This window comes from Balaenoptera ricei, chromosome 5 (genome assembly GCF_028023285.1).
Source record: "Balaenoptera ricei isolate mBalRic1 chromosome 5, mBalRic1.hap2, whole genome shotgun sequence".
NCBI lineage: Eukaryota > Metazoa > Chordata > Mammalia > Artiodactyla > Balaenopteridae > Balaenoptera > Balaenoptera ricei.
Genome location: NC_082643.1, coordinates 123,486,222 through 123,511,964, shown reverse-complemented (window position 1 = coordinate 123,511,964; position 25,743 = coordinate 123,486,222). Strand labels below are relative to the sequence as shown.

Below are 25,743 nucleotides of genomic sequence, written 5' to 3'. Positions count from 1 at the left end.
TCCAAGGGCGTGGGTTCGATAGATAGATAAATAGGTCAACCTACATTATATAGTTCATTCTGTTTTATTTATTCATAATATATAGCAGACTTAGCAATTTACAGAGCTGCCTCAGGTTTATTTACTGTTTGTTTATTTAGCAGGTCTATCATACTTTTTCCATAATTTTTAAAGTAAGATATGCTAATAGTAAATTGGGATGGATAGGCTTTTATGGACTAATGTCTATCTATGACATTAATCTATGCTCAAATCCATTTTTCATTTTTTTTTTTTAAAGGATGAAAGGTATTTATTTATTTATTTATTTATGGCTGTGTTGGGTCTTCATGTCTGTGGGAGGGCTTTCTCTAGTTGTGGCAAGCGGGGGCCACTCTTCATCGTGGTGCGCGGGCCCCTCACCATCGCGGCCTCTCTCGTTGCGAAGCACAGGCTCCAGATGCGCAGGCTCAGTAATTGTGGCTCACGGGCCCAGCTGCTCCGCGGCATGTAGGATCTTCCCAGACCAGGGCTTGAACCCGTGACCCCTGCATTGGCAGGCAGATCCCCAACCACTGCGCCACCAGGGAAGCCCCATTTTTCGTTTTTTGCTGTAGGGAATTAATTGGAATCTGGGAGTACTTGGTGTGAGGCAAAGAAGTGCAGTCGGGTCAGGGAATATTCCTTTTTTCTAAGGAATTTATACCTTTCTAAGGGGAATTTATATCTGACTTGGTAGGTTTGGATGGCTATTTATAAGTACAGCATGAGATCTGAATGACAAGAAAATGTGTTAACAATGTAAAAGATTTAAGGGAAAAGAATGTCCAGGAAGAGGAAAAAATAAAGGCAGAGGACTTGAGGCAGAGGTAAACTCGATTCATTTGAGGAGAAGAAGGAAGACCAATGTGGCTAAATATATTCATATGGCATGAGATGAAGTCACAGAGGTAGGGTAAGGCCAAATCACGTAGGTCCTCATGAGCCTTGGTAAAGGGGTTTGAATTTTAATCTAACTGTAGTGGGAAGTCATTGGAAAATTGTAAGTGGGGGTATGATGTGGTCTAATTTACCAAACTAAAACAAAAACACTCCGTGTAGAGTGGGTTTGCAGGGAAGCAGGTCAAAATTAGAGGCATGGAGTTCAATTGGGAAGTTATTGTTATAGTTCTTCTGTTTTGTTTTGTTTTTTTAATTTTTATTTATTTATTTATTTGTTTTTTTATATTTGCCTGTGTTGGGTCTTTGTTGCTGCACGCAGGCTTTCTCTAGTTGTGGCGAGCGGAGGCTACTCTTTGTTGTGGTGCGTGGGCTTCTCATTGTTGTGGTTTCTCTTGTGGAGCACGGGCTCTAGGCGCACAGGCTTCAGTAGTTGTAGCATGTGGGCTCCGTAGTTGTGGCACACGGGCTCTAGAGCGCAGGCTCAGTAGTCGTGGCGCCTGGGCTTAGTTGCTTCGCAGCACGTGGGATCTTCCTGGCCCAGGACTCAAACCCATGTCCCCTGCATCAGCAGGCGGATTCTTAACCACTGCGCCACCAGGGAAGCCCTATAGTTGTTTCAATTTACCCTGGTTTTTTTTTTCGTACTCTGATTTGATATATATATTTTTTCATTCATACTTGGTATATTTTTTACTATAATATCAATTTTATTGATAACTTATCACTTACCTTTTTAAAGGTATTTTGTGTATTGACAGCTTTGACATTGTGGGTGATGGGGTTAAAGATTTACTTGTTGGAAGAGATGATGGAATGGTGGAAGTGTATAGTTTTGATAATGCAAATGAGCCTGTTCTACGATTTGATCAGGTAAGTTCACTTTTATAAAGACTATATATGCTTATTATTCATCAAACAATTATAGAGATGACTGACAGTTTGTGTTTTATTAAAGGAAATATATTAAAATCTTGTGTTTGGCTTAAAATATCTCTGCTTTGATATTATCAAAATCTTCTCTAGACTACTCTTATGTTTGAATAAATGACTATTGCCCTCAAGTTGAACAATAAATTACTTATTTACTTGATTTCTAAATACTGTATATCCAAATTATTAAATGTATTACCTTAGTTTCTATAATGCATAATAGATTACAGGAGTAACATTTATATGTTTAGGTAGCATAAATGAGATTGTGTTGTTTTAAAGTAATAAGGTTTTAGGAATAAACTTCGTATTGTTAAGACAATATCAAAAATATCCTTAAGCAGAGAGGGAAAAGTAGCAATTTCACTTCTCGCCACCCAAGATCCACAGTATGAGAAGAAATACTAGATAAGAGTAATTTTTAGTTCACAAATTTTAAGTGTAATTAAGCTTGTTTATCCCAAGGTGCAGAGTCACATGGAGAAGCATTCTGGCATAAACTGAATCTTGCATTTTCATAAAGTGGTGTTCTCCTGTCCAGGGTTTCCCCATCCTGCCTCATGCATGATGTATTGAGGCTGTTTAACAACAGCAGCAAAAATCCACAATTCAGTATGAACTTTTCTTTCTTTGTCTAATTTCTCTAATAGTGGTAAAAGTTCTCCCAGTAACTACTTCAATTGCATATCAGTAAATAACAGATATTTTGATACATAGATAAAGTATATTATTATATAGATAATATGGGGATAAAAACATTATACAACTTATTTTCTGGATTTATTTTGTACTTGTTCATCTTTCTTTGGTGCAAAAAGTTACCTTGCTAATGATGCAAATAATAGTTTAGGCTTAAAAGTACATAATAATCCTGTGTTGGTGATCTCCCATTTTTTTCTCATCAACCCCTGAGAAACTTTCCCATTTAGACCCCACGTTTCCTCTTTGACTTCTATTCCGAACCCCAGTAATGACATAGCATGTCTCCCCTCTGCCACGTGTGGCACTAAGAATTCCTGTCTTCCCAATCTTTCTTCTGTTTGTCTGATGATAGAGGTACTGCTTCCATGTTGTGTTAAGGCTGCGAATATGCTGCCTCATCTTGATTCATGACATCACTCTCTTTATTGTTTTCCTAATCACGAGAAGTCCTCTTATCTGACATAGTCTGGACTGATGGTTGGTTAATCAAAAAAGTTAAGGAGCAGATCATAAAAAGACAATATGTACATAAACATCACATTTTAATTTTAAACATCACATTTTAATTTAAACTTATATATTTATTCACCAATATTTTGAGCAGTGACCAAGGTCTATTCTTGTGAGTTCCCCTAATTGGCATTCCATGTTGTTACTTACATAAAACATGTCTATACTATCATGTCTAGGATCTCCTGTGTTATGGTTCTATGACTGTTTTTTTTAAGGTGTAAGTTGAATTAACTAAATCTACAACTCCAAGACTTTTATAAAAAGGTACTTGAAGTACATAAGATAAATGAATTTCATTAAAATGTTGTATTGGCAAAAAACATGTAGAAATTAACAGTTTTTTAATTTTTGTAACTTTTTCTGAGTACATTAGGTTAAATAAGGTACTTCTAAGTGAGTGAAAGAGTAAGTTATAATTAATAGTCACTCAATAAACCACTCAGAAAGTGAGAATGTGTGTGACTCTATTGACTCAATAAAACATTCTTCTGTAGTCAGCTGGTTTCCAGTGTTTTGCTTTCAATAAATAGAAGGAGGACCTAATCAAGGTGTCAGATGATACATCATTAAACATTTTCAGTGGTAGATCAGATGATTTTAGATATGTAACTTGGAAGATATTTAAGCTCGATTAGTGCTTCTATCTATGAAAATGAAAAAAAGGAATAGGACTGATGTTGAACTCAGTCTCATTCTATCAATATATAAATAATACTCATTTGTGATACATGAATATTTAGAAGGAAAAAATGTCCCATTCATCTCATGAGATACATTTCCTATAGAATTTTGTTTTAGTGGTTAGTTATTATTTAAAAATATAAAACATATATTTGTCGATCAATTGTGAAATACTAATAATTAGGACAATAGAAATTTCTAATGCTTAGAGCTTTTTAATCACAGAAGATAAAAAAATTCTATTTCTTTTTTCTTGGTTGCAGAGAAGTATAAAAGAATTTCAAGCATATGAGTACATTACATTAAGATAAATACATGTGGGGGAAGTGGAGTGAAGATAGAAGTTCAGGGAACAATGTAAAATTTCCAGCTGTGAAAGAAGGATTTGTTTTTTCATTTTTAAGTCAATTGTGTATATAAATTTGTCTTGATATTTAGGTTCATTGAGTATGATTAGGATGTGATTATGTGACAGTTTTATTTTAAAATTAAAATCTCTAAAACTTCCAGACATTACATTCTTTGTAACTATTTAAAGTGGTGATGAAAATCTGAAAGTCTGAAAGTTTAAAAATGTACACAGGGATGGATGCAGTTTTGTTTGTTTGTTTTTTCAGAATTAACTTTAGCGAGAACATGAACAAAAAAGTTTGAAGAATTCTAGTGTATATGAAATCCACTGGGACACTTGTTAAAAATGCACCTATTGGGGAATTCCCTGGTGGTCCAGTGGTTAGGACTCTGCACTTCTCTTGCAGGGGGCACGGGTTCCATCCCTAGTCGGGGAGCTAAGATTCCTGCAAGATGTGCAGTGCGGTTAAAAAAAAAAATGCACCTATGAACCTAACTTCATGCAAACGTATAATCAAACCTTTGTTACTTGAATCTCTCAGGTAATTAGCTCAGGAACAGCTAAGATAGTCTGATTTGCAGAATAGCTCAGAGGTTTGCCTCCTACAGGGAGGATGAAGAGCACTATCATTTTTAATGCTGGTGTCCATTCCCTCTACCTTCTCCTTTAGGACAATGGTTCTGGGCCTTGCCTGGTAATAATTACCTGGCAGAGCTACTGGTCAAACCCATTAATGGGTTGCCAACACATTTTTTTTTAAATGAAAGAGAATAGATTAGAATATATCAGAATATAACAAAAACCTTTTAAGTTACATCTGTTGTTGTATATGTTCATGTGTGAATTATACCAGCTTGCAATATGAAACTTATTGCTTGCTTTCCAAATAGCCTGAAAGCCACTGACCTAGAGTGCTTGTTAAAAATACAGATTCCTAGTTGACTCACCCAAGTGATTATTGTCAGACAAGTTTGGGAAGTATTGCTTAAAAGAGATATAAACCCTGAACCATCTGAAAAACTTGGTTTCTCTCCATAGTAGCTAATTGTCTAAAGGTTCCATGTAAGCTAGCATCTTCTTTATTCTTCTAAAAAACTATTTGGAGAAAACACATGAGAGGTGGTCTGTGGAATTCAGATAATAAACTAAATGTATTGAGAGTTTTGCTTGTGTAATTTTTTTTTTTTGTCCACGTGGCTTGTGGGATCCTAGTTTCCCGACAAGGATTGGAACCTGGGCCCCCTGCAGTGGAAGCATGGAGTCCTAACCACTGGACTTCCAGGGAATTTCTGCTTATGTCATTTTTAAAAAAAAATATTTCTTTATATAAATAAATGATTTTGCTCATTAGATGACTACTGTAGCTGAGTGGTACCCACAAATATATGAATCATTTTCAATCTTCTTTCCCCAAATTAAAAAGCACTGGAATTTTCAGCCATTTGTGCAGGATTTTCACCTTTCCAATCTCGGTGTCTACACATAATAAGTATTCAATAAATATATGTTGAATGTTGGGAGACAGGAAAATAAGTTTTGTGGCTTATTATTTCACATATCTGTGAAATTTTATTGATGACATGCTTGATCTTAAATTTATTTTAGACATTGTCTGAGAGTGTCACATCTATCCAGGGTGGTTGTGTAGGGAAAGATGGCTATGATGAAATCGTGGTATCCACATATTCAGGTAAGGTAAATGGTAATACCTAGTTGAAGAAAGAATCAATAATAAAAAATATAAATTTAATAAATTGCTTTTGACGATTACTTTTTAAAATGTCTATTAGTAAGTCACTCTTACCTACAGCATTAAAAGCTTTAATGGTTAAAAAATAAGAAAGGAAGGAGTAGGTGTATTGATTTATAAAACAGTTAATATTTGGATAATACTTTTTAAAAGTACTTAGTATATCTCTAGCATCTTTGAAAATTAAATGCTATCCTTTGGTTTAAAAAGAATTATTTACTGAAATTTAGTTTGTTTTGTTACTGTGTACATTTCTTATAAAACTTGCTTTTGAGTAGGTCATTTTTGTATTCTCACAATAGTTATATGAGAGTTTAACTTCCCATGAAAATAATTTTTGAAAGACAACTTTTATTCATCAGCCAGTTTTTGCATTTACTAGAATGTGTTGACTTATTCCATACTTGAAAACTAAAACTTTAAATTAAGAAGTGAAAGATTTCCTTAATCATAATATTACAATATTTCAGGCAAAACAAAAATGGTATCCAAAGTAATTTCTTTATGGTTTGAATATCTTCTAGCTTGATTTCTTTTGCGTTTTGTTTTGTCTTGTTTTTTGAAAAGAAATAAGTCCAAGACTAAGTGAGGTTGATGTTGGTGGACACAGGGGTATGTATCTTGGGTTTCTTTTAACACTAGCAGCACTTACTGGTGCACGATTGTAATTCACCTCTGCAGGCTGGATTACAGGTCTGACAACAGAGCCTATTCATAAGGAAAGTGGTCCAGGAGAAGAACTAAAAATTAATCAGGAGATGCAGAATAAAATTTCTTCTTTACGGTAATTTTGGAATTTTATTTGCTTCTTTTTTTTTCATTTCATAAAGTGTGTGATTTTTTTTTCTTATTTATAAATGCAGTATATTTTATTGGAAGGAATTATACATTTAATTAGTTTATCACCTTTTTTAATGAAAGTTTATCGGTTTGAGAAAATTAGCAGTAAGTGCTGATTAATATTTTGGAGTTAGAAATACACTTTTTATATGTTTTATTCTATGCTGATTTTTTTCTTAGATCAAGAATTGTATTTTTTCATTCATTTATTATAAACAGTTACAGTGGTTTTTTTGTTTGTCTGTTTTCATAGACATTAGAAAGAAACTAACACAGATGGCTCTATTCCTCATTAATTCTAATGTTTCCTGCTCTTGTGGACCCTTCTGAGTCTGTAACTTTGGCTTATAAGTTTTCTTACTGGAAATGAGTAATGTTGACTCTCTTAGACACAGGGATTGCTTTCATGGCCTGTTCAGTTTGACAAGTCCTGTGAAAATGGCCTCAAGGAAAATTGCTGCATACAATGAAGAAGTGGGAGTCGCTGAAACTTGTAATGACTAGTCCCCTTACCCTAGCCCTTCAGCCCTCAGCCCTCAGGAGTGAGGCTGATCCTTCTTTGGTGGTAGTTGATGGCTACAGAAGTGTTTGAGGCAACAAAATGCCACAAGTACTAGTTCACTAAAGCCACACCACCAGTTCACCACAAACCAGTTCACCAAAGTCACCAAGAGAGAAAGCTCTAATGTTCATGCAGCAAGGACACCAAGGAGAGTTAATGAACTACTATCTCATGTCCTCAGTACAATACCTCATATTTATAACCAAGTCAACCCCCTCCTGATTCCACTGCAGTATATGTTCACGAGAAGCTTATGTCTATTTTGTTCATTCAGCACCCGGATCATAAGTACATAGAGTCACTCAGTAAATATTTCTTGGGCGAATGAATCTTTTCCTTTGTTTAGTGCACAGATCCCTTCCAAGCGCCTTCCCAGACTTTTCCCCCTAAATTGGGGCTAGTAGCTAAACCTCATGTTGTTCTACCCTAGTTACTATTTACTTCATTTCCTTTCCCTTTAACTGGAGCAGCTCTAAGCAATGCCTGCACTGTTCAATCTCCAACACTTGGTAGAACTTCAGCTGTACCTCTGGCTCGTGATTATCCTTGTGGTCTCCAAAATACTCATACTCAGCAGCCTTCTTATTTTGTCTATCACCCCTAATGTCTTACTGAAAGGTACATGTTTACTGATTTCACACGTTTTGTTTCTTCTTATTAAATCTAATATGTTCCTCTACCCCAGAACAATCAGTTTCTTTTCTGATTAGTGCTATATGTGACTGTAACCAGATTCATGTATTAGGATTGATTATTTGCAGCCTGCCTTGATTCTTACAACGCCTTATTAATATTGCTGGTGTGGGGCTGAGTAGATGTTTTAATTTTTAGATCAGAGATAAATAATGTGGAACCATTTGGTCAGTCATAGAAGTAAAAATTTTGTTCCTATTAGTGTTATAGTTCTAACTCAACCAATAAAAATGCATTTTGCAGCAGTAAATGTCTCAGACTTTTGTAATTCTAAGGATCTCAAATGTTTATACTTATAGGTGACAAAGTTGTATGTATTTTCCTCTAGGAGTGAGTTGGAACATCTGCAATATAAGGTACTACAGGAAAGAGAAAAATATCAACAGTCTTCTCAGTCAAGCAAAGCAAAATCAGCAGTACCTTCATTTAGTGTAAATGACAAGTTTACATTAAATAAAGATGATGCCAGCTACAGCCTTATCTTAGAGGTGCAGACAGCGATAGATAATGTCTTAATACAGGTAAGCAAAATGTCTAATTTCTTTGTTTCATGGCTGGATCTATTTTGCAAACTAGGCATATGCACTAATTATTATTGAACACTTTTAAACAGTGATTTTAAATGTTTATCTTAATCTTCCATTAGCTAATCAGTTGGCTCATAGATTATTTAAATTATGTCTTTACTTTTTATTTATCCCGTACATATTAAACAAAAGACCAATGGACTTAAGTTTCAGGAAGACCTAGAAAGGACATTAAAGATTTGTTCTCTGATTAGCCTTTAGGAGAATCTTAACAGAGATGTGACTTAGAAAACTCCAGTATTTTATATCCTTATTAGAATTTTTTAAGTTCCAACTACTAAACTAATACAGCCTGCTCACTCACCATCAGTTTCGAGGTAGATAATCTCAAAAGGTGAAAATATGTGCTGTGAGAATTCTTAGTTTTTCATCTGAACCTTTTTTTTTTTTAATATTGACTGCAGAGTGATGTTCCAATAGATTTACTAGATGTGGATAAAAATTCTGCTGTTGTCAGCTTTAGCAGCTGTGATTCTGAGGTGAGTAAAAATATAAAGAATTCTTCAAATGCTTTCTTTCCATTATGCCATTTTGTATAAAGCCTATAAATGCTACTAGTGTTTGATGTTTCTTCTGTATTTCCTTTCATAACCCTTCCCTCAAAATCTGCTTCTACTCTCTTTCCCTATCCTCAGAAAATCCAGAAGCTGGAGTGTTGTCTTAAATTCCTTCCTCTCTCTGATCTGTTAAATCCAGTTACAGTAGTTCCCCCTTTATCTGCTGGAGATACATTCCAAGACCCCCAGTGGATGCCTGAAATCACGAATAGTACGGAACCCCTGTATGATACGATGTTTCTTTCAGCATCACTATTTTTGCACTTTGGAGCTGCTATTAAGTAAAACATGGGTTATTTGAACACAAGCACTGCAATACCATGAAGGTTGGTCTATGTAATAACTGAGATGGTTCCTAAGTGACTGATGGGCGGGTAGCATATACAGCATGAATATGCTGGACAAAGGGATGATTCGTGTCCCAGACAGGATGGAGTGGGATGTCGCAAGTTCTCATCACACTACTCAGAACGGTGTGCAATTTAAAACTTATGAATTGCTTACTTCTGGAATTTTCTATTTAATATTTTCAGACCACAGTTGCCTGTGGGTAACTGAAACCCTGAAAAGCGAAACCACAGATAAGGGGGGTGCTAAATTAGTCACTAATTTCTGTCATTTCCACCTCCTTGCTCTTCTACATCTACTCTGCTTCATTTGCACTTCTGTTAACCTTCCTGGCCCTCATAATGCTTTTGCTTGAACTCCTCGTCTGCCAGTTTCTGTGCCTCCAGTATTGCCTCTCACCTCCAGGCTATGCTGTGCACTGCCACCAGAGAGGCCTTCCTAAAAGACAGACATCACCGTGTCATTCCTTTTCTCAAAGCCTTTTAAAGATTCCTTATTTCCTGAGCTGCATGTAAGTCAAGATTCCTCACTGTAGCATAAAAAACTTTGCAAAATTCAGCTCTTGATTACATCTCCAACTTAATCTCTCACCAGCTGCTACCTTCCCTCCCATGCACATGATTTCTGCCAAACTGAAGTTCTTAAAATTTCTTGAAAATGCTATACAGTTCACACATTCCTACATTTAAACATGATCTGTTCCATCTGCCTGCCTTTCCTCACTTTTTCTTGTTGACTCTTGCTTAGCCTTCATTCCACAGACATTTATTGAACACTTACTATGTGCCAAGTACCCGGGATGAGACCATATCAGAGCTTTTGGACGCGCTTACTGTATCACTTCTTTCTGCGTGGTGCTGGCTGACTAGCAGTCTCAGAGCTTAGGTGTGGCACCTGAAGAGAAGTTAGGTTCAGAGAAGGTCTGGAGCAGCTGCATTGGAGAAGGCAAGCCAGAGCAGGAAATGGTGACTGGAGCTGGCATTAAAAAGGGAAGGATGACAAGAGTAGATAAAGAACAAAGTTGATAGTTATATTAGGGAATAATTTTCAAAATAATTTCAGAGTAAAGCTTTTTTTTTGACAAGAGATTTTATAGCAGTTGTATTATGTTATCATATGTGCTTTGTCATCCCTGTTTGAGAACAAAACATAAAAGATTAAGATCTACATTTTTATGATCATTTAAAAAACAAGTTAGTATGAACTTCAGATCTTTAATTCCTAAATTACAGTGAAAGATTAACCTGTTTATATCACTGCAGGATTCTTTGAAATGAGTATTTCATACTAATTTAAAACCTATTTTCTAGAATGATGGCTTAAAAAACAAATCTTATGGAGATTTCAAGTATATACAGAAGGACAAAGAATACTATAATAACCTCCATGTGCTCATCACTGACTTTAACATACGGCCAGTCTTGTTTTATGCTCTTTACCCTCCCCCTCCCCATCCCAAACCAAATTCCAGACATTTTATCCCCTTTAATTAATCTATATAATTTTATCCATAAATACTTAAATATACAACATTTGTTTTTAATTACACAGAAGTATATTTATTTTTAAGTTGACTGATCCTCTGTGTTTGCTGAGTTTAAATTATTTGAAATTAAAACATTTGAATTTTCTTTTTAACATTAGCATTTTTATTTCTTCAGGTATTTATTAAAAATAGGGAAATAGCAGTGCCTGAAAATTGCATATCAAATAGTTCATGTTGCTTTTTCTGATTTTGCAGTTCATGCACACAGATATACTTTTCTGTTTTTAGTAGTTTATTATTCAATTTTAAGAAGTTATAATACTTGAAGTAACCTCTCCAATTTTGTTCAGCAAACATGTTGAATGCCTACAGCCTACTTGACACTATGCTATTTGCTGAGAATACATAGATGAGATATTTCTCAGTTGTCTATAAGTATGTGTGAAAATCAAATACATTCAACACTGAACATTGATGTTTTTACCTTTATAATACAAACATTCGGAGTTTGCACTGCTGGTTAAATTTTTGGGAGAACAATTAATATTTTAAAGTGTTATTGGAGAGATTTAATATGGAAAGAGCATTGAGCTTTAGAGTCTTAAAGATATGAATTTGAATACCAGTGTTATTACTTACTAGCATTTAGGAAATTTACCTAACCCTTCAGGCCTCAATTTCTTCATCTGTTAAAACTTAACCACATAGGGTTGTTTGTAGGAATAACCGTAAAGCTCATAGCATGGTGCCACCCAAATGATAGGTGCTCAGTAAAAATAAATATTATTATTACTGTTGGTGCTGTTGTTATTGTTAAAAACATAGATTCATCCTTTTCCTCAACTTTGAATTCTTCCTAGTCAAATGACAACTTTCTTCTCGCCACTTATCGGTGCCAGGCAAATACCACAAGGCTGGAACTCAAGGTAAAACTGTTTGAGATTACCTTTACTTGAAAGTTTGAACTTTCTTTTTTCCTTGGTAGATCTTGCAACATATGATATCATTTCTTTGCATTAAAGTTCTCCCTAAAATGAGCATTTTGGAATAATGTCTTTTGAATGACCTATTAGGTTTTAATTCAGCCCAAACCACTCTCTTTTCTGTTAGCACTCAACCAGTCACGTTCTCTAAAATTACCAATCCTAAATTTCCTCTAACTGGAAATATTTTTTCTAATTTTCTATTATGGAAAGTTTCAAGCATACACAAAAGTAATGATTCCAGTTTCAGCGATGATCAACTCATGACAATCCTGTTTATGCTGTCACTCTCCATTCCAAATTATTTTGAAGCAAATACAAGATATTTTATAATTTTATTAGTAAATATTTCAGTACATATGTTTAAAAGATAACTCTTTTTTTTTTAAGTGATTATGTAAAATTTGTATTTTTAAAAAAAATTTTTATTGGGGTATAGTTGATTTACAATGTTGTGTTAGTTTCACGTGTACAGCAAAGTGAATCTGTTATGCATATACATATCTCCACTTAAAAGATAAGAACTCTTTTTAAAAACATAACCACAGGGCTTCCCTGGTGGCGCAGTGGTTGGGAGTCTGCCTGCCAATGCAGAGGACACGGGTTCGAGCCCTGGTCTGGGAAGATCCCACATGCCGCGTAGCAACCAGGCCCGTGAGCCACAACTACTGAGCCTGCGCGTCTGGAGCCTGTGCTCCGCAACAAGAGAGGCCGCGATAGTGAGAGGCCCGCGCATCGCGATGAAGAGTGGCCCCCGCTTGCCGCAACTAGAGAAAGCCCTTGCACAGAAACGAAGACCCAACACAGCCAAAAATATAAATTAATTAATTAATTAATTAAAAAAAAAAGAAAAAAACATAACCACAATACTGTTATCACACCTAAGAAAAATAATAATAATTCCTTAGTATTATCAAATGTTTAGTGTAGTGTTTTTTGTTTTTAGTTTGTTTGATCCAATCATGGTCCAAATAAGGTAATTTGGTTATTGAAGTCCCTGAGCGTTTGCCCTATATTTTCCTATTATCTGGATTTTTCTGATTGCATTCCAGTGATGTCATTACCAACTATTCCAGGGAAAATCTTTGAAGTTTCCTTTTGCAATTTACTAACATAATCACTTTTATAATTAAATACTGATTGTAGCACACAAGTTTATTTTAGTTACTTAATTTTTAGTGTGAAATTTAAAAAAATTTTTATTTTTGATATGTTTATGATCCAAAAATTAAGCACTATAACTTTTTCCTGATGTTCTGAAACTCAAAGTATGCTTTTTTCAAGAGAGATGCTATTGCACAATAACTTTTTCACATCTGGTTAAGGAAGTTCCAGTTAAAATGTAATTTTTTTCTAAACAATTTATTTTCATCTGTATAAGTCCCCTTTCATGTATTTTGAAAGAAGAATTGAAAACTAGTATAAGTTCTAAAGGAATATACTTCAGCATATTTATGTAACCTAATTAAACATTTAGATTCCATTCACTGAGCTAGATTGTGCCAATAAATTAGGAAGTAGGCCTAAAAATATTAAAAACCTATGTTCTTTTTTAAAATTGGATACAATAACTTTAAAGTTCAGAGGAAAGAGTAAATGCCTGAAAAGAGCCAACAAAACTATGATAAAGGAGAAAAGGTGGAACTTATCTTGCCCTATGGTAAAATGTACTATAAAACTATTATAATAAAAATAATGTGGGTTATTTACAAGGCCTAAATAAATAGGTCACGCAACAAAATAAAGTCTAGAAATATAGCCCAGCACATATTTATGGGAATTTAATGCACAGCATTTTTAGGTAGGGAAAATTCTATTAAATTACTGTTTTTATTTAAAAATTGCTATTGGTGGGACTTCCCTGGTGGCACAGTGGTTAGACCCACAGCAACGAAGACCCAACGCAGCCAAAGATAAATTAATTAATTAAAAAAATAAAAATAAAAATTGCTATTGGCACAACTGGCATCCATCTGGAAGAATATTAAGTGGATTCTTATGCCATATATTATAAAATATAAATTCAGATGAATTAAGTACCTAGTTATTTTCAAAAAGAAGCTGTCTTCCAGATAATGGGTGAATATCAGAATATGAAGACTGCCTATAAGTTGTTTAAAAAGAGTACCCAGGGTGGGCCAGTAGTTAAGAATCCACCTTCCAATGCAGGGGACGCGGGTTCAATCCCTGGTTGGGGAACTAAGGTCCCATATGCCACGGGGCAACTAGTGCCATGCTCCGCAACTACTGAGGCTGCGTGCCACAGCTAGAGAGCCCACATGCTGCAACTACTGAGCCCATGCACTCTGGAGCCCACATGCCACAACTAGAGGGCCCACGCACCACAACTTCTGAGCCCGCACGCTGCAATGAAACATCCCGCATGCTGCAACTAAGACCCAACGCAGCCAAAGAAAGAAAGAATCTTCTTCCTTAAAAAAAAAAAAGACTATCCAATTAGGAAAATAGGCCAATATGGGTAGGCAGTTCACAGAAGAGGGAATCAAAATAGCTAACAAATATTAAAAGAACATATTCTACCTCGTTATCAGCTAGGGAAACTCAAAATAACAAAAAATCAGTTCTGCTTGTCTAACAGATAGGCAAAAATTTTGAAAAAGCAGAATTACCAGGTGGCAGGATGAGGAAAAGGACACTCTCAATCATAGCTGAAGGAAATAAAAATTGTTATTGCTACTTTGGTAAAATAGGCTATAATCCCATTTGTTGGAATCTATTTCATAGCAATAAAATCACAGTATTGTACACACAGATATGTATATAATTAACTGCAGCATTGTTTGTAGAGGCAGAAAAGTTGACCGAAGTGGAACACTCAGTAATTTAATGTTTGAATAAATAGCTGTTTATCCATTTCATAGAATATTGCAGAGCTGCAATAAAGAATGAGTTGGTCACTTCCTGTTAACATGGAGCAAATTCCATGAAAAACACAAAATGCAGATAAAAGTCCTACATATGTATATATATATTATCTATAATATGAAGAAATGCATAAAAAGAAACACCTGTCTGATATGATAGGTCGTACAATAGGGGGAAGGTATGGGTGGGATGGGAGTGGGAGGGAGGTGATGGTATTAGGAGAGGCAGACATAAGGGAAAAATGTGATTATTAGAAATAAAAACAAAGATGTCTATGATATAAATAGAATTTAGTCATGTGAAGTTATGCATTTATTTTTGTACATCTGCATAGAGAGATGTATGAAAGGTTGACTATCAAAATAGCAATAATGAACATCTCTGGGTGGTAGGATTTTAGATTACTTATATGTTAATCCTAATTTTTCTTCATTGTGTGGAGTTTTAAAATAATGAATATGAAGTATATAATCAGAGAAAGCATTATGACTTTTCTTGATATTATGAACAATTATATTCTTTTTTTAAAGTTGATATTGCATTTACAGTTATTATAAAATATTGGCTATATTCCCCGTGTTGTACTAATTGTGAACTTATTGTGCAAAAATTTGTGCCAGTGTAAGCTTACCCTTTAAAAAGAAACCCTAAAATATAGCTTTATCAGATCGATTTTTTATTTTCCTTCTGTATTTTTATTCTTTTCCTTATCTTTTCTCTCTTCCCATTCAGAACAATATTTTCAGTATAAAATTTGCAAAAACTCTTGCTTTAAACTTTTATTTATGTTTCCCATTTAGGTAAAACATTGATTTTTTTTTTTTTTCCCCCTCACATGCCAGGGGAAGTATGAGCTGATGTATCAGTTAGATTAGAGAAGCTGCCTTTGTAATACAAGAGGTACTACAATCCACTTCATGAATTGGAACAGAGAGGAGCTGAAAGGGACAGGAGGGAGAAACTTGACCGCTTTCTAACTCATAAAATTAGGTCTTCACAATTTCATGAATTAGGGTTTTCTGTAAGTGTTTTAAATTCTCAGGATATCCAACTAGCCATATTCAAAATAGCTTAAAAAGAATTTCCTAATCCAAATATGTCATAATTAAATTGTGAATATGCTTCTCTATTTTCATAGAAAGTCAAGAATTAAGTTCTTGGAAACATTTTTTTTTCTGTCAGTAGGGTTTTATAACAATAGCCATATGCTATAATACCCCCATTTCTGAGAAAATGAAGTATTAGTTGTTGACCCACTTATCCCTTCAACAAAAATGTCTAAATTTTAACCATTTTTTATGTGAATCTTATACAATATATTATACACCTACACTTTTAGATGTGATAGGGTGGTGTGTGAGAATATCTGTCTTTTGGAATGACAGACCTAAAAATATGTGGTGGGGATGACTTTCATAGATGGATTAATTTTGCTTTTGATTATCGAAATCTTTTAAAATTTTCTTTTACTCTAGAGGTAAAAAGTTCTTGTTTAATAGAATGTCCTTATTTCCTTCAGCATATCACAGAAGAGATTAAGGCCTGAGTACCTGCTTACTTGTGTTGAACATTTTAAAGATAGCCTTTATGTTGCTAGATTATTCTAATTTTCTTTCCTCTTTTGTGTTCAGATTCGCTCAATTGAAGGCCAGTATGGCACACTTCAAGCATATGTGACTCCAAGAATTCAACCCAAAACATGTCAGGTCCGCCAGTACCTTATCAAACCTCTTTCACTCCATCAAAGAACTCACTTTATTGATCATGACAGGTAGGACAAAGGAGGGAGAAGTTTATTTTTAGGATATTACACGATGCAGATAAAGTTGCTTTTTATTTTAGTAGTGTAAATTCTGGTAGCTAGTTGTACTTTTAAAAAATTAAATAAATATTTAAATGCTGTGTACAGGTTTCCCCCGCTATCTGAAAGTAGAGTGTTCCTGTGAAACCTTTCATAAGCCAAAATAGCATAAAGCATAGAAGCAGTTACTGTAGGACACATCTTGATAGTGGATGCTCAAAATAAATTGGGGTAAAGCACAGATGCTCACAGGCAGTTCAGAGCTACGTGGCCTGATGCTGAGGAGCTGAGTGTAGTTCCTAGAGAAGGAGCTCGGCGGGGCCGCTCTCGGTGCTGCTGGGGCACGTGCTGCTTCCGTAACAGCCGCTGCACAACAAACGCTGAGGCTGTTTTTGCTTTTCACCTTTTTTGGTAAAAGCAAAAATCCTCTTTGGATTTCTCTTGGTTACCGAAAATGGGCACTCGTGCAGGCCTTTCGTAAAAACAAAGTGGCATAAAGTGAACTTTCAAAAAGCAGGGGATACCTGTATTAATCTTTCTAATAGACGTAAGAGTCTTTGTCTTCTTTTAGAGGCTGATTTGAGCCGGACTTTCCTATCTTTCTCATGTATTTACCATTCTGAAATCAGTAGAGTAACAGTTCTCTGTCTCAAACATCTATGGTGAGGAAATACTGTTTAGCATTTGAGTTCTCTGTAAACAGGACCTTATTGTATTAGCCTCAAACATTGTATTTCCTTTCTACTTCACCTCAGGGAATACTGGTAGAGCAATTAGTTGTGATAGTCCCTATTATTTCTAACTTCTGTTCCAACTTAATCATCCTCCTGGTTATAGTTTTTCACTTTCTTTTCTGAAAATGAGAGACCATGGCCTTAAATGAAGAAGGGAAAGAAATGAACAATTAGTGAATACTTTCCCTGTGCCATGCATTGTGCTCAGTGCTTAGGTGTTACCATTTAAGTCTTACGGCAAAACAAGTAGTAATGTTTGGAAAAGTAAGTAACTTGTTGATATGAGAAACAGTGAAGATTTGAGGCCAAAGCCTATGTTTTTTCTATTGCAGCTTGTAATTTTAAAGATACGTAATTTAAATAAGATGTAAGGAGAAAAGTTCCTAAGGAAGGTTTTGGGAAAACATTAAAGAGAATGGATTCTCTGAGTGTGTCTTCCTGCTTAAAAGTCAGAGTTGTTAAAGGAGGTATAGTGTGGTGTTCTGGAAAGAACAGCAAACTGGAACTCAGGAGACTCAGATTATAGCCTTATATCTGTTCCTGCATGACTTTGGGAAAATAATTTAATCTCTGGGCTTTAGTTCTCTCATCTGCAAATAGAGTTGGTGTGGCGATCTCAAAAGTCCTTTCTATTCTGTATTCTCTTAAAATTCTTTCTGTACCTTTAATTCCATAAACTTGCATTTTCTTAATTCTTTATCCATTTGATTTATTTTAAATTTATTTGACTTACTTTACAACCTTTTGTGTGTATGTGTAATTTGCAGATAGAAAGTTAATTCCATATCCCTGCAAAATAGAAGGTATCATTCCCTAACTTTCCCAGTGGCATGCAGCGTTTCAAACCCATGTCCATCTCACTTAAAAGCCCAGTTCTTTGCCTTCACATTATGCTGATTTTTTCCTTTAGGAGATTCTTATGTTTTGTAGTTCCTATAATATAAACACTAGATGAACTTTTAAAAAATGGAATTTACCTGAGTAAACTGAATTGTATTTGTGAAGGCATGTTATAATGAAAACAAGCTATTTATGTCACTTAACTGAATATTAAAAGTACAGGTATAGATAAGCATTCTTTTTTTTTTTTTTTCCTTGAAATCAAAATGTTTATCTGATGGGTAAGATTAATCTGAGAAAAATTAAATGGCTGCTTTTCTATTTGTAACTACTGTTGCAAAATTCTGTTTTTTAATGTGTTGAGTACATATAATACCTCTGTGTATTCCCACACAAATATGTGTACCTCTGCTATTAAATTGCAGACCCATGAATACACTGACTTTGACAGGCCAGTTCAGTTTTGCTGAACTTCACTCCTGGGTGGTTTTTTGCCTGCCTGAAGTTCCTGAAAAACCTCCAGCAGGAGAATGTGTGACATTTTACTTTCAGAACACCTTCCTGGATACACAACTTGAAAGTACCTACAGGTAAATAAAACTTATTCCTGGTTCACAAGTGTTTTTTACATAAATGGAACTTCTAAATTTTCATAAGTTTTAAGGCAGTAATAATTTGCAAATAATATGATTGAAAAACTGTACTGTTTAAGAGAATCTGTTGAAAAACAAATGGAATTAATGAGTTTAAAAAATGATTGACTAAAGATGAATATGAAAGAGCAATACCTTTCCAATTCTCAGCCATAACCAGTTAGAAAATAAATTGTTTAACAAGATTCTTTCAGAGCAGCGATAACAATAACAAAATGTTCATATAAAATCTGTAGGAATATTCTTTATCAGAAATACATAGAACTTCATGAAGAAAACTTTAAAATTTTATTGACATTAAAGACTTGATTTAATGGAGTAATATATTCTATAGTTATCAATATGAAGACAATGTAAACATGCAAGTCCTTCCCAAATTGATTTGAACATTTATCCTAATTCCAGTAAGAATTACAAGAAGAATTACCATGGAATTTCTTTATGCAAAAATAGAAAATGGCTCAAGAACTTGAGAGCTTAGAACATGCAGGCTTTTGAAGCTACCACTTGAGGTGAAGGTCATTATTCCTTGACACTCTTCTCAAGCTCCCAGTTGCCCTCCTGCCCCCTTCACTGTCACTCCCTACTCATCTCCCATAGGCTCCCCTAATTTCTGTTTCTGAATATAGTAGAGGCTAAAATTTCCTTCTCCTTTGTTCTTTTTCTTAATGTGTTGGGTAAGGCTGATTTCTCTACATCTGCTTTGAGCTTGTGTGCTCATACTTCTTCAAGGTTTTTGCATTCTCATTCTCTCACATCTGTAGGTTGTTTTTGTTTGATCGTTTGTTTTTGTTTTTTAATTTTGTTTGTTTGGAGGGGAGGAGGCTTCTTATCTTCTCTCTGTGTCTCTCTCTCTCTTAAAGCTTCTTTCCCTAAGCAGTTTACTGAGGTATTCTACTTTCTGCTTCCTAGCTGAGACTTTACCATGCTAGGTTCTGGAAACAACAGTGAACACATAATTTTACCTCTGAATATAGCCTTTGGGACCAAGAACTCTCCAGAAATCTAATTGGTTTTAGCATCAGTTCTATGGGGGCGTTTCACTGTACCCTCCAGGGGATCTTACCTGTGTAAACCTGGAATCATGACTTCAGTTTTGAAGTACCACAGCGAACCTCACGTTTTAATCATAGCAGACAATTTGACAGGCCCCTGGCATACTACATATTTTTATAATAGCATACCTTTGCTTTTTACCATTCTGTGTCTTTAAATATTCTTTCCTTAATAGTCAAAACTCTACTTATTCTTCAAGGCCCAACTCAATAGCTACATTTTTTAAGTCTTCCTTGATTCTCTTCTCTGTTCCCATAACATTTTATTCTTACCTGCCTTAGATTTTTATTGTTATTTTTTTGAAGTATATAAAAATTTTTATGTAAGCTTGTCTCTAAATCAGATTGTAAGCTCTGGGCAGAGTTTATTTCTTAATTAACTTTGTATGTATCCTCCAAGTATCTAACACATGGCTTTGAACATAGTGGTACTCAATAAATGTTTTTTGTTCCATAAAATACGTATATATGGAAGAAGTATAGAAGCGTGTACTTTGGAGACAGACATACTTAGGTTTGAATCTGGCTCTGTGACTCACCAGCTATTTGCTCTTAGCTAGATTACTTAACTTTCTGAGTTTCAGTTTCTTTTGTGACGAATGGAAATAGTAGCACTTACTTCACTGAACTGTGATGCTTAAAGGAAGATAAACCACGTGAGTCATTCCACAGTGCCAGGTACTGTATAAGTATTTAATGTTAAATATCATTAATTAAAATTGAAGACTAGTGAAAAAAATCTCATGATTTCTAACACATAATTGGGATCAAAATAAGTGTGTATTATTCATCTTTCTAGAAAAAAGAATTAGCATTTGCCTACAGCAGTCAATATAAAAGCAAATAAAAAGGCAACACTGAATACGTAAAAGATGGTATATATTAATTAGGAAAAATTTGGCCATCATAAAAAGGAGCCAAATGTAAGCAGGCTTAACCAAATAAAAGGAATTTATTAGCTCATATAACTTAAAAGACTAGCAGTAGTCTGCCTCAAGCATAACTGGATCAGTGGCTTAACTGATATTGTCAAGACTTTATCCCTTTCCATTGCTCAGCTCTGTTTTTGTCTTCTCTTGGCTTTCCTGTGTAGTGCCATGGTGGCCACCAACAGCTCCATCCAGCTTTATATCTTTTCAGCTACCATAGCCTCCCTTTCCCACTAGTTCCAATAAAAGTCCCAGGATTGAGTATCATCGTTGAGTCGTGAATCACTGTGCTCAGGGGTATGGAATACGCTGCTGAAAAATTCCTCCTGAAGTCCCAGAAATGGGGATGGGGCCAGTGCCAATGAAACTATATGGATTGAAAAGGGTGAGAGAGAAAGAGAGAGAGAGAGAAGGAGGGGTTCCATAAGGAAAAAGAAGGGTCCTGTGAACATAAGAAGTGGCAATGGATGCTGGGCATGGAAGAACAGAAGATGTTACTCTTAGGTTTGATATTAGCTTTCTTTTAAGGATGAAGCATATAGTCATGCTGTAATTTATGTGATTACATAAAAAAAAACTTATGTGAAAGCAAGCAATTCTAAATGCATTTTATATACATAAGGGGTTAGCTATTGGAAATTTTATTAGTGAAAATGAAAAAAAGTTGTTTTAAATGAAGAACTTATATAAATTGTATCTTTCGGAGGCATGTGTCTAACATCTTTTATTCAGTTTTACAAGTATGTTTAGAACTTGAATTGCTACAACAGTAAAAGTTTACGTTTAAATATGTTTTACATTAATAATGAGATGTCTATATAAAGAAATCTAAAATTAAATGAAGTCTAAACACAAGGTCCTATTCGCAAAATATGTATTTACTGGACATATTTATTGGATGTATTTCCTTCTAAAGCTGTTCTTTTAAAAATATTAATTTTATAGAAAAGGTGAAGGAGTTTTTAAATCTGACAACATTTCTACTATATCCATCCTAAAAGATGTGCTCTCTAAAGAAGCTACAAAAAGGAAAATTAACCTCAACATATCATATGGTAAAAAAAAAAAAAAGAATCGTTCTTTCTGTTTTTGGGGGGTTGTTGTTACAATAAGAATGTTCCTGATCAAAGTGACTTATCTAATTGTGCCTGACTCAACTTCTTCTAGAGATAAATGAAGTATCAGTCAAACACACATTAAAGCTAATCCACCCAAAGCTGGAGTACCAGTTGCTTTTGGCTAAGAAAGTGCAATTAATTGATGCTTTAAAAGTAAGTATTTGTGTCACGGGACTCATGATCATTATTTTATTGTGATGGGATTTCTAAAATTGTAAAGACCTTAAAGTTTTCCACTTTAAATCCACTTTACACTGGATTAAATTTTGAACATTAAGTGCTTCTGTTTTTAATTTTAAATAAGGAATTGCAGGTTCATGAGGGAAACACAAACTTTCTGATACCAGAATATCGCTGTATCCTAGAAGAGGCAGATCACCTACAGGAAGAATACAAAAAGCAACCTGCACATCTTGAAAGACTCTATGGTTAGTGAACTATTCTAGAATACGTTGTCATATTTCTTTTCTACTGGCTGTTTGCAAAGGATCACATGAGAGAAGCTGGGCAGAAGGAGATAGGCAAAGATTACAGCAGTCATGAACCAGTAACAACCCATGTACTGCCCAATGTATTTATTTTGTCAAGTTGGTTTTAATGTTTAATATTTTTACTAGATAAAATACAAATACACATTAAGAAGTGAAATAAGTGTAATGCAATGAATTAATCTATATATATGAAGAAACCCAGTGTGAAATGAATGTAACCTATGAAGCATTACAATTTAGGCTATATTTCACACAAATAATTTTCAGTTTTTATTGCTATTCTGAAATATCAAAATGCAGCATTTAATATTTTTATGCAAAATTGGTATATATGTGCTGTGTCAATTTACGTTTAAAACTCATTCTGCTTTGGTGGTGAGAAGTTGAATGTTTCACAGTTGTATTGAAAAAGCAAGAGCAAGAGGGAGGAAGGAAGGAACAGCTTAAGGAAAGATTTTTTGTGATCTTTATATAAGACCTATTGTGCATAGCACACCTATTTATTTATAACATCTTTATAATCAGGGGGGATATTTAATCCTTACAACAGCTCTGCAAGGTAGATAGTGTTATCTCTGGTTTTCACATCTGTAAACTGAAATCTGAGCTTAAGAATGTGTTGTCACATAGGTAGGTAGTGGCAAGGCCTTCATTAGAACCTCCTCGCCCCCAAATGCAAGCTTTTTGCACTGTGCCGAGTCTTCTGTAGAGTCAGTTGGTATCATCAGTCCATATTGATCCTTAAGATCTACCTAATGAATTTATTTTATGCCCAAAGACTTGCTCGGGAACGGTAACAATAATATCTACTATCTTAATATTTACTATGTGGCAAACACATGATCTTTTATCCTCATCACAACTTAGAAGATGGGTGGTGCAGAACCACCATCTCTTATCACCAATTCCACAGTCCAGAGAGCTTTGAAATCAAACACTTTGTTCATAAATCATTTGGCAATAAATCTGACTTGATCTGAATTAATGACAAAACCTCACTTAAACTGATACGAGGTTATTTATAGTTTTTTTATTCCACTTAGTATGAATATTCATATATTTTGTTGCAGATATGTTATGTTTTGTTACCAGATGCTGCCACTCACTTTCCACGGGTATTATGCCATATATATGGTATACTATGCCATATATATGGTATATTATGGCATATTCCTTTTATTATCTTCCTAAAATATGAAAAATTCTGAAATACATCTTGCATCAAGAGTTTTGGATAAAAGATTGATAGCTTGAATTATTCCCACTATATATATGCAAAAACTCAAAGGTGAAATAATTTGCCCAGATCTTTGAAACTAGAAATATTTGCCTTCAAATCAAATCCTAAGAATGGTCAACATATAGATGGGATATTTTAATTCAGATAAAGCTGTTATGAACAGAATATGTCTACACTATGTCAAAATGGTCAGCCTGGTGGAAAAAAAAAACCCACTTGTTGTAATTTTATATATACCAATAGCAGTTCAAAACTGGCCAGCAGTTGATTGTCTGAATTAATAGCTTATAACCAATTGTTAAGAGGGTTATTAGCCAAATGATTTATATTTTGAAACTTGCCTTAAAATCCCCCCCAAATATTTTTTAATGCATCAATCCTTTCGGATTTCTGTATGTTAAATAATGGAATTACAGGTGCTTAGAAATAGATTCTCAAGCAGTCGCTTACTTTCATTAAATAATGTGTCATTAATAGAATTAATCAATGACAGAAACTTAACATTTTTTCTTTATAGGCATGATCACCGATCTTTTCATAGATAAGTTCAAATTCAAAGGCACCAATGTAAAAACCAAAGTGCCTCTTTTACTGGAGATTCTGGACAGTTATGACCAAAATGCATTGATTGCTTTCTTTGATGCTGCATGAAATATAAATAAGGTAAAGTTCCAAAGAAGTTGTATGTTTAAATGAAAAATGTTAAAACAGAATTGCAAGCTAATTGTATATACTTTTATTTCAAGTGCGTTTTTTAATATTATCTAAAAATATATGAGGTATGACTTTTTTTTAGTAATGCTTCTATTTTTTTGACAAATGGAACTTTTTAAAAATAAAGAGAATTTTTATTTTTAAAACAAGTGGAATGATTATAAGGGATTTTAATGAATTTTTTTCAAGTGGATGTTTTATAGTAATCATATAAAATAATTATAATTATAATGTTTATAATAATCGAGAACTATTATTTGGAAAATAAAAATATATTCAAATATTTAATAAGTTAACACACATATGTATAAACTGCTTTACAGTTTTCAAAATGTATTTACATATGTTACCTCATTTGATCTTTTTTCTTTTAATTATTTTTGGCTGCTTTGGGTCTTCGTTGCCGTGTGCGGGCTTTCTCTAGTTGCGGTGAGTGGGGGCTACTCTTCGTTGTGGTGTGCAGGCTTCTCGTTGCAGTGGCTTCTCTTGTTGTGGAGCATGGGCTCTAGGTGCGCAGGCTTCAGTAGTTGTGGCTCACGGGCTCTAGAGCACAGGCTCAGTAGTTGTGGTACACGGGCTTAGTTGCTCCATGGCATGTGGGATCTTCCTGGACCAGGGATCGAACCCGTGTCTCCGGCATTGGCAGGCGGATTCTTAACCACTGCGCCACCAGGGAAGTCCCTCCTCACTTGATCTTGACAACATATATTGATTATTTTGTCAAATCATGTAAGAAAACTGATTCTCAGTGAGGTTAAGTGTTTAAGAGGACATGCTATTATTTTGTAAAGGTGGAACCCAAGTTCTGGTGCCTGGATTGCGTTCTGGTTACTATGTATGTTGTCAACCAGGGGAAATAACATAAATTTTGTTTTAGGAATTGAGATTGATTTACAACTGATTTTGCTGTTACTTGGTGATGTTTTGTGACCCATGCTCAGTTTGTAAAATACTTGAGTTGGCCAGGGAAATCAGCAGAACTTGCATAGACTGGGGGGGATCTTAACTTGATGTGCTGTAACCAGTAGGGCTATACAAGTGTACTACATGTGAATAGTGTCGAAATAGTGACAGCTTCTTAGATTTTCCTGCATTAATATCCACTGATTTCTTTTTTATCATAAATGGAGGGAAATATGACTTTAAGGCTATGGAAGTCATTAATCTTAATTCATATTTTATTCATATTCAGGTGAATATTGTACTTAAAGGTTGTTTAAAATAGCATAAGGATTATAATAGAAAATAAATTATTCTGTGTGTTTTCAAGAAGGGCACACTTATGAATTTGTTGGAAAACAACAGTGCTCCTTAATTATATGCCATTATATTTATTAGTTATGTGCAAGCCTTGTTGTATATTAAATGTGAAAATTT

General features: G+C 34.6%; 1 protein-coding gene across 2 annotated transcripts in view; it reads left to right on the top strand.

Moving 5' to 3' along the window:
• BBS7 (Bardet-Biedl syndrome 7) overlaps window positions 1-25,739 on the top strand; it is a 42,667-nt gene extending 16,928 nt beyond the window's left edge. The window contains exons 8-20 of one of the 2 annotated variants that reach the window (XM_059923527.1): window positions 1,661-1,791; window positions 5,705-5,789; window positions 6,531-6,633; window positions 8,273-8,465; window positions 8,936-9,010; window positions 11,783-11,848; window positions 16,423-16,562; window positions 18,592-18,756; window positions 21,749-21,858; window positions 21,971-22,074; window positions 22,226-22,349; window positions 24,170-24,315; window positions 24,791-25,739. In XM_059923527.1, coding sequence (XP_059779510.1) covers window positions 1,661-1,791; window positions 5,705-5,789; window positions 6,531-6,633; window positions 8,273-8,465; window positions 8,936-9,010; window positions 11,783-11,848; window positions 16,423-16,562; window positions 18,592-18,756; window positions 21,749-21,858; window positions 21,971-22,074; window positions 22,226-22,349; window positions 24,170-24,303 — 1,430 coding nt within the window. In that variant the 3' untranslated portion in view covers window positions 24,304-24,315; window positions 24,791-25,739. Of the gene's footprint in view, window positions 1-1,660; window positions 1,792-5,704; window positions 5,790-6,530; window positions 6,634-8,272; window positions 8,466-8,935; window positions 9,011-11,782; window positions 11,849-16,422; window positions 16,563-18,591; window positions 18,757-21,748; window positions 21,859-21,970; window positions 22,075-22,225; window positions 22,350-24,169; window positions 24,399-24,790 lie in introns of those variants that run through there. The other variant, XM_059923526.1, reaches the window with a different exon arrangement.
• The last annotated feature ends 4 nt before the right edge of the window (window positions 25,740-25,743 follow it).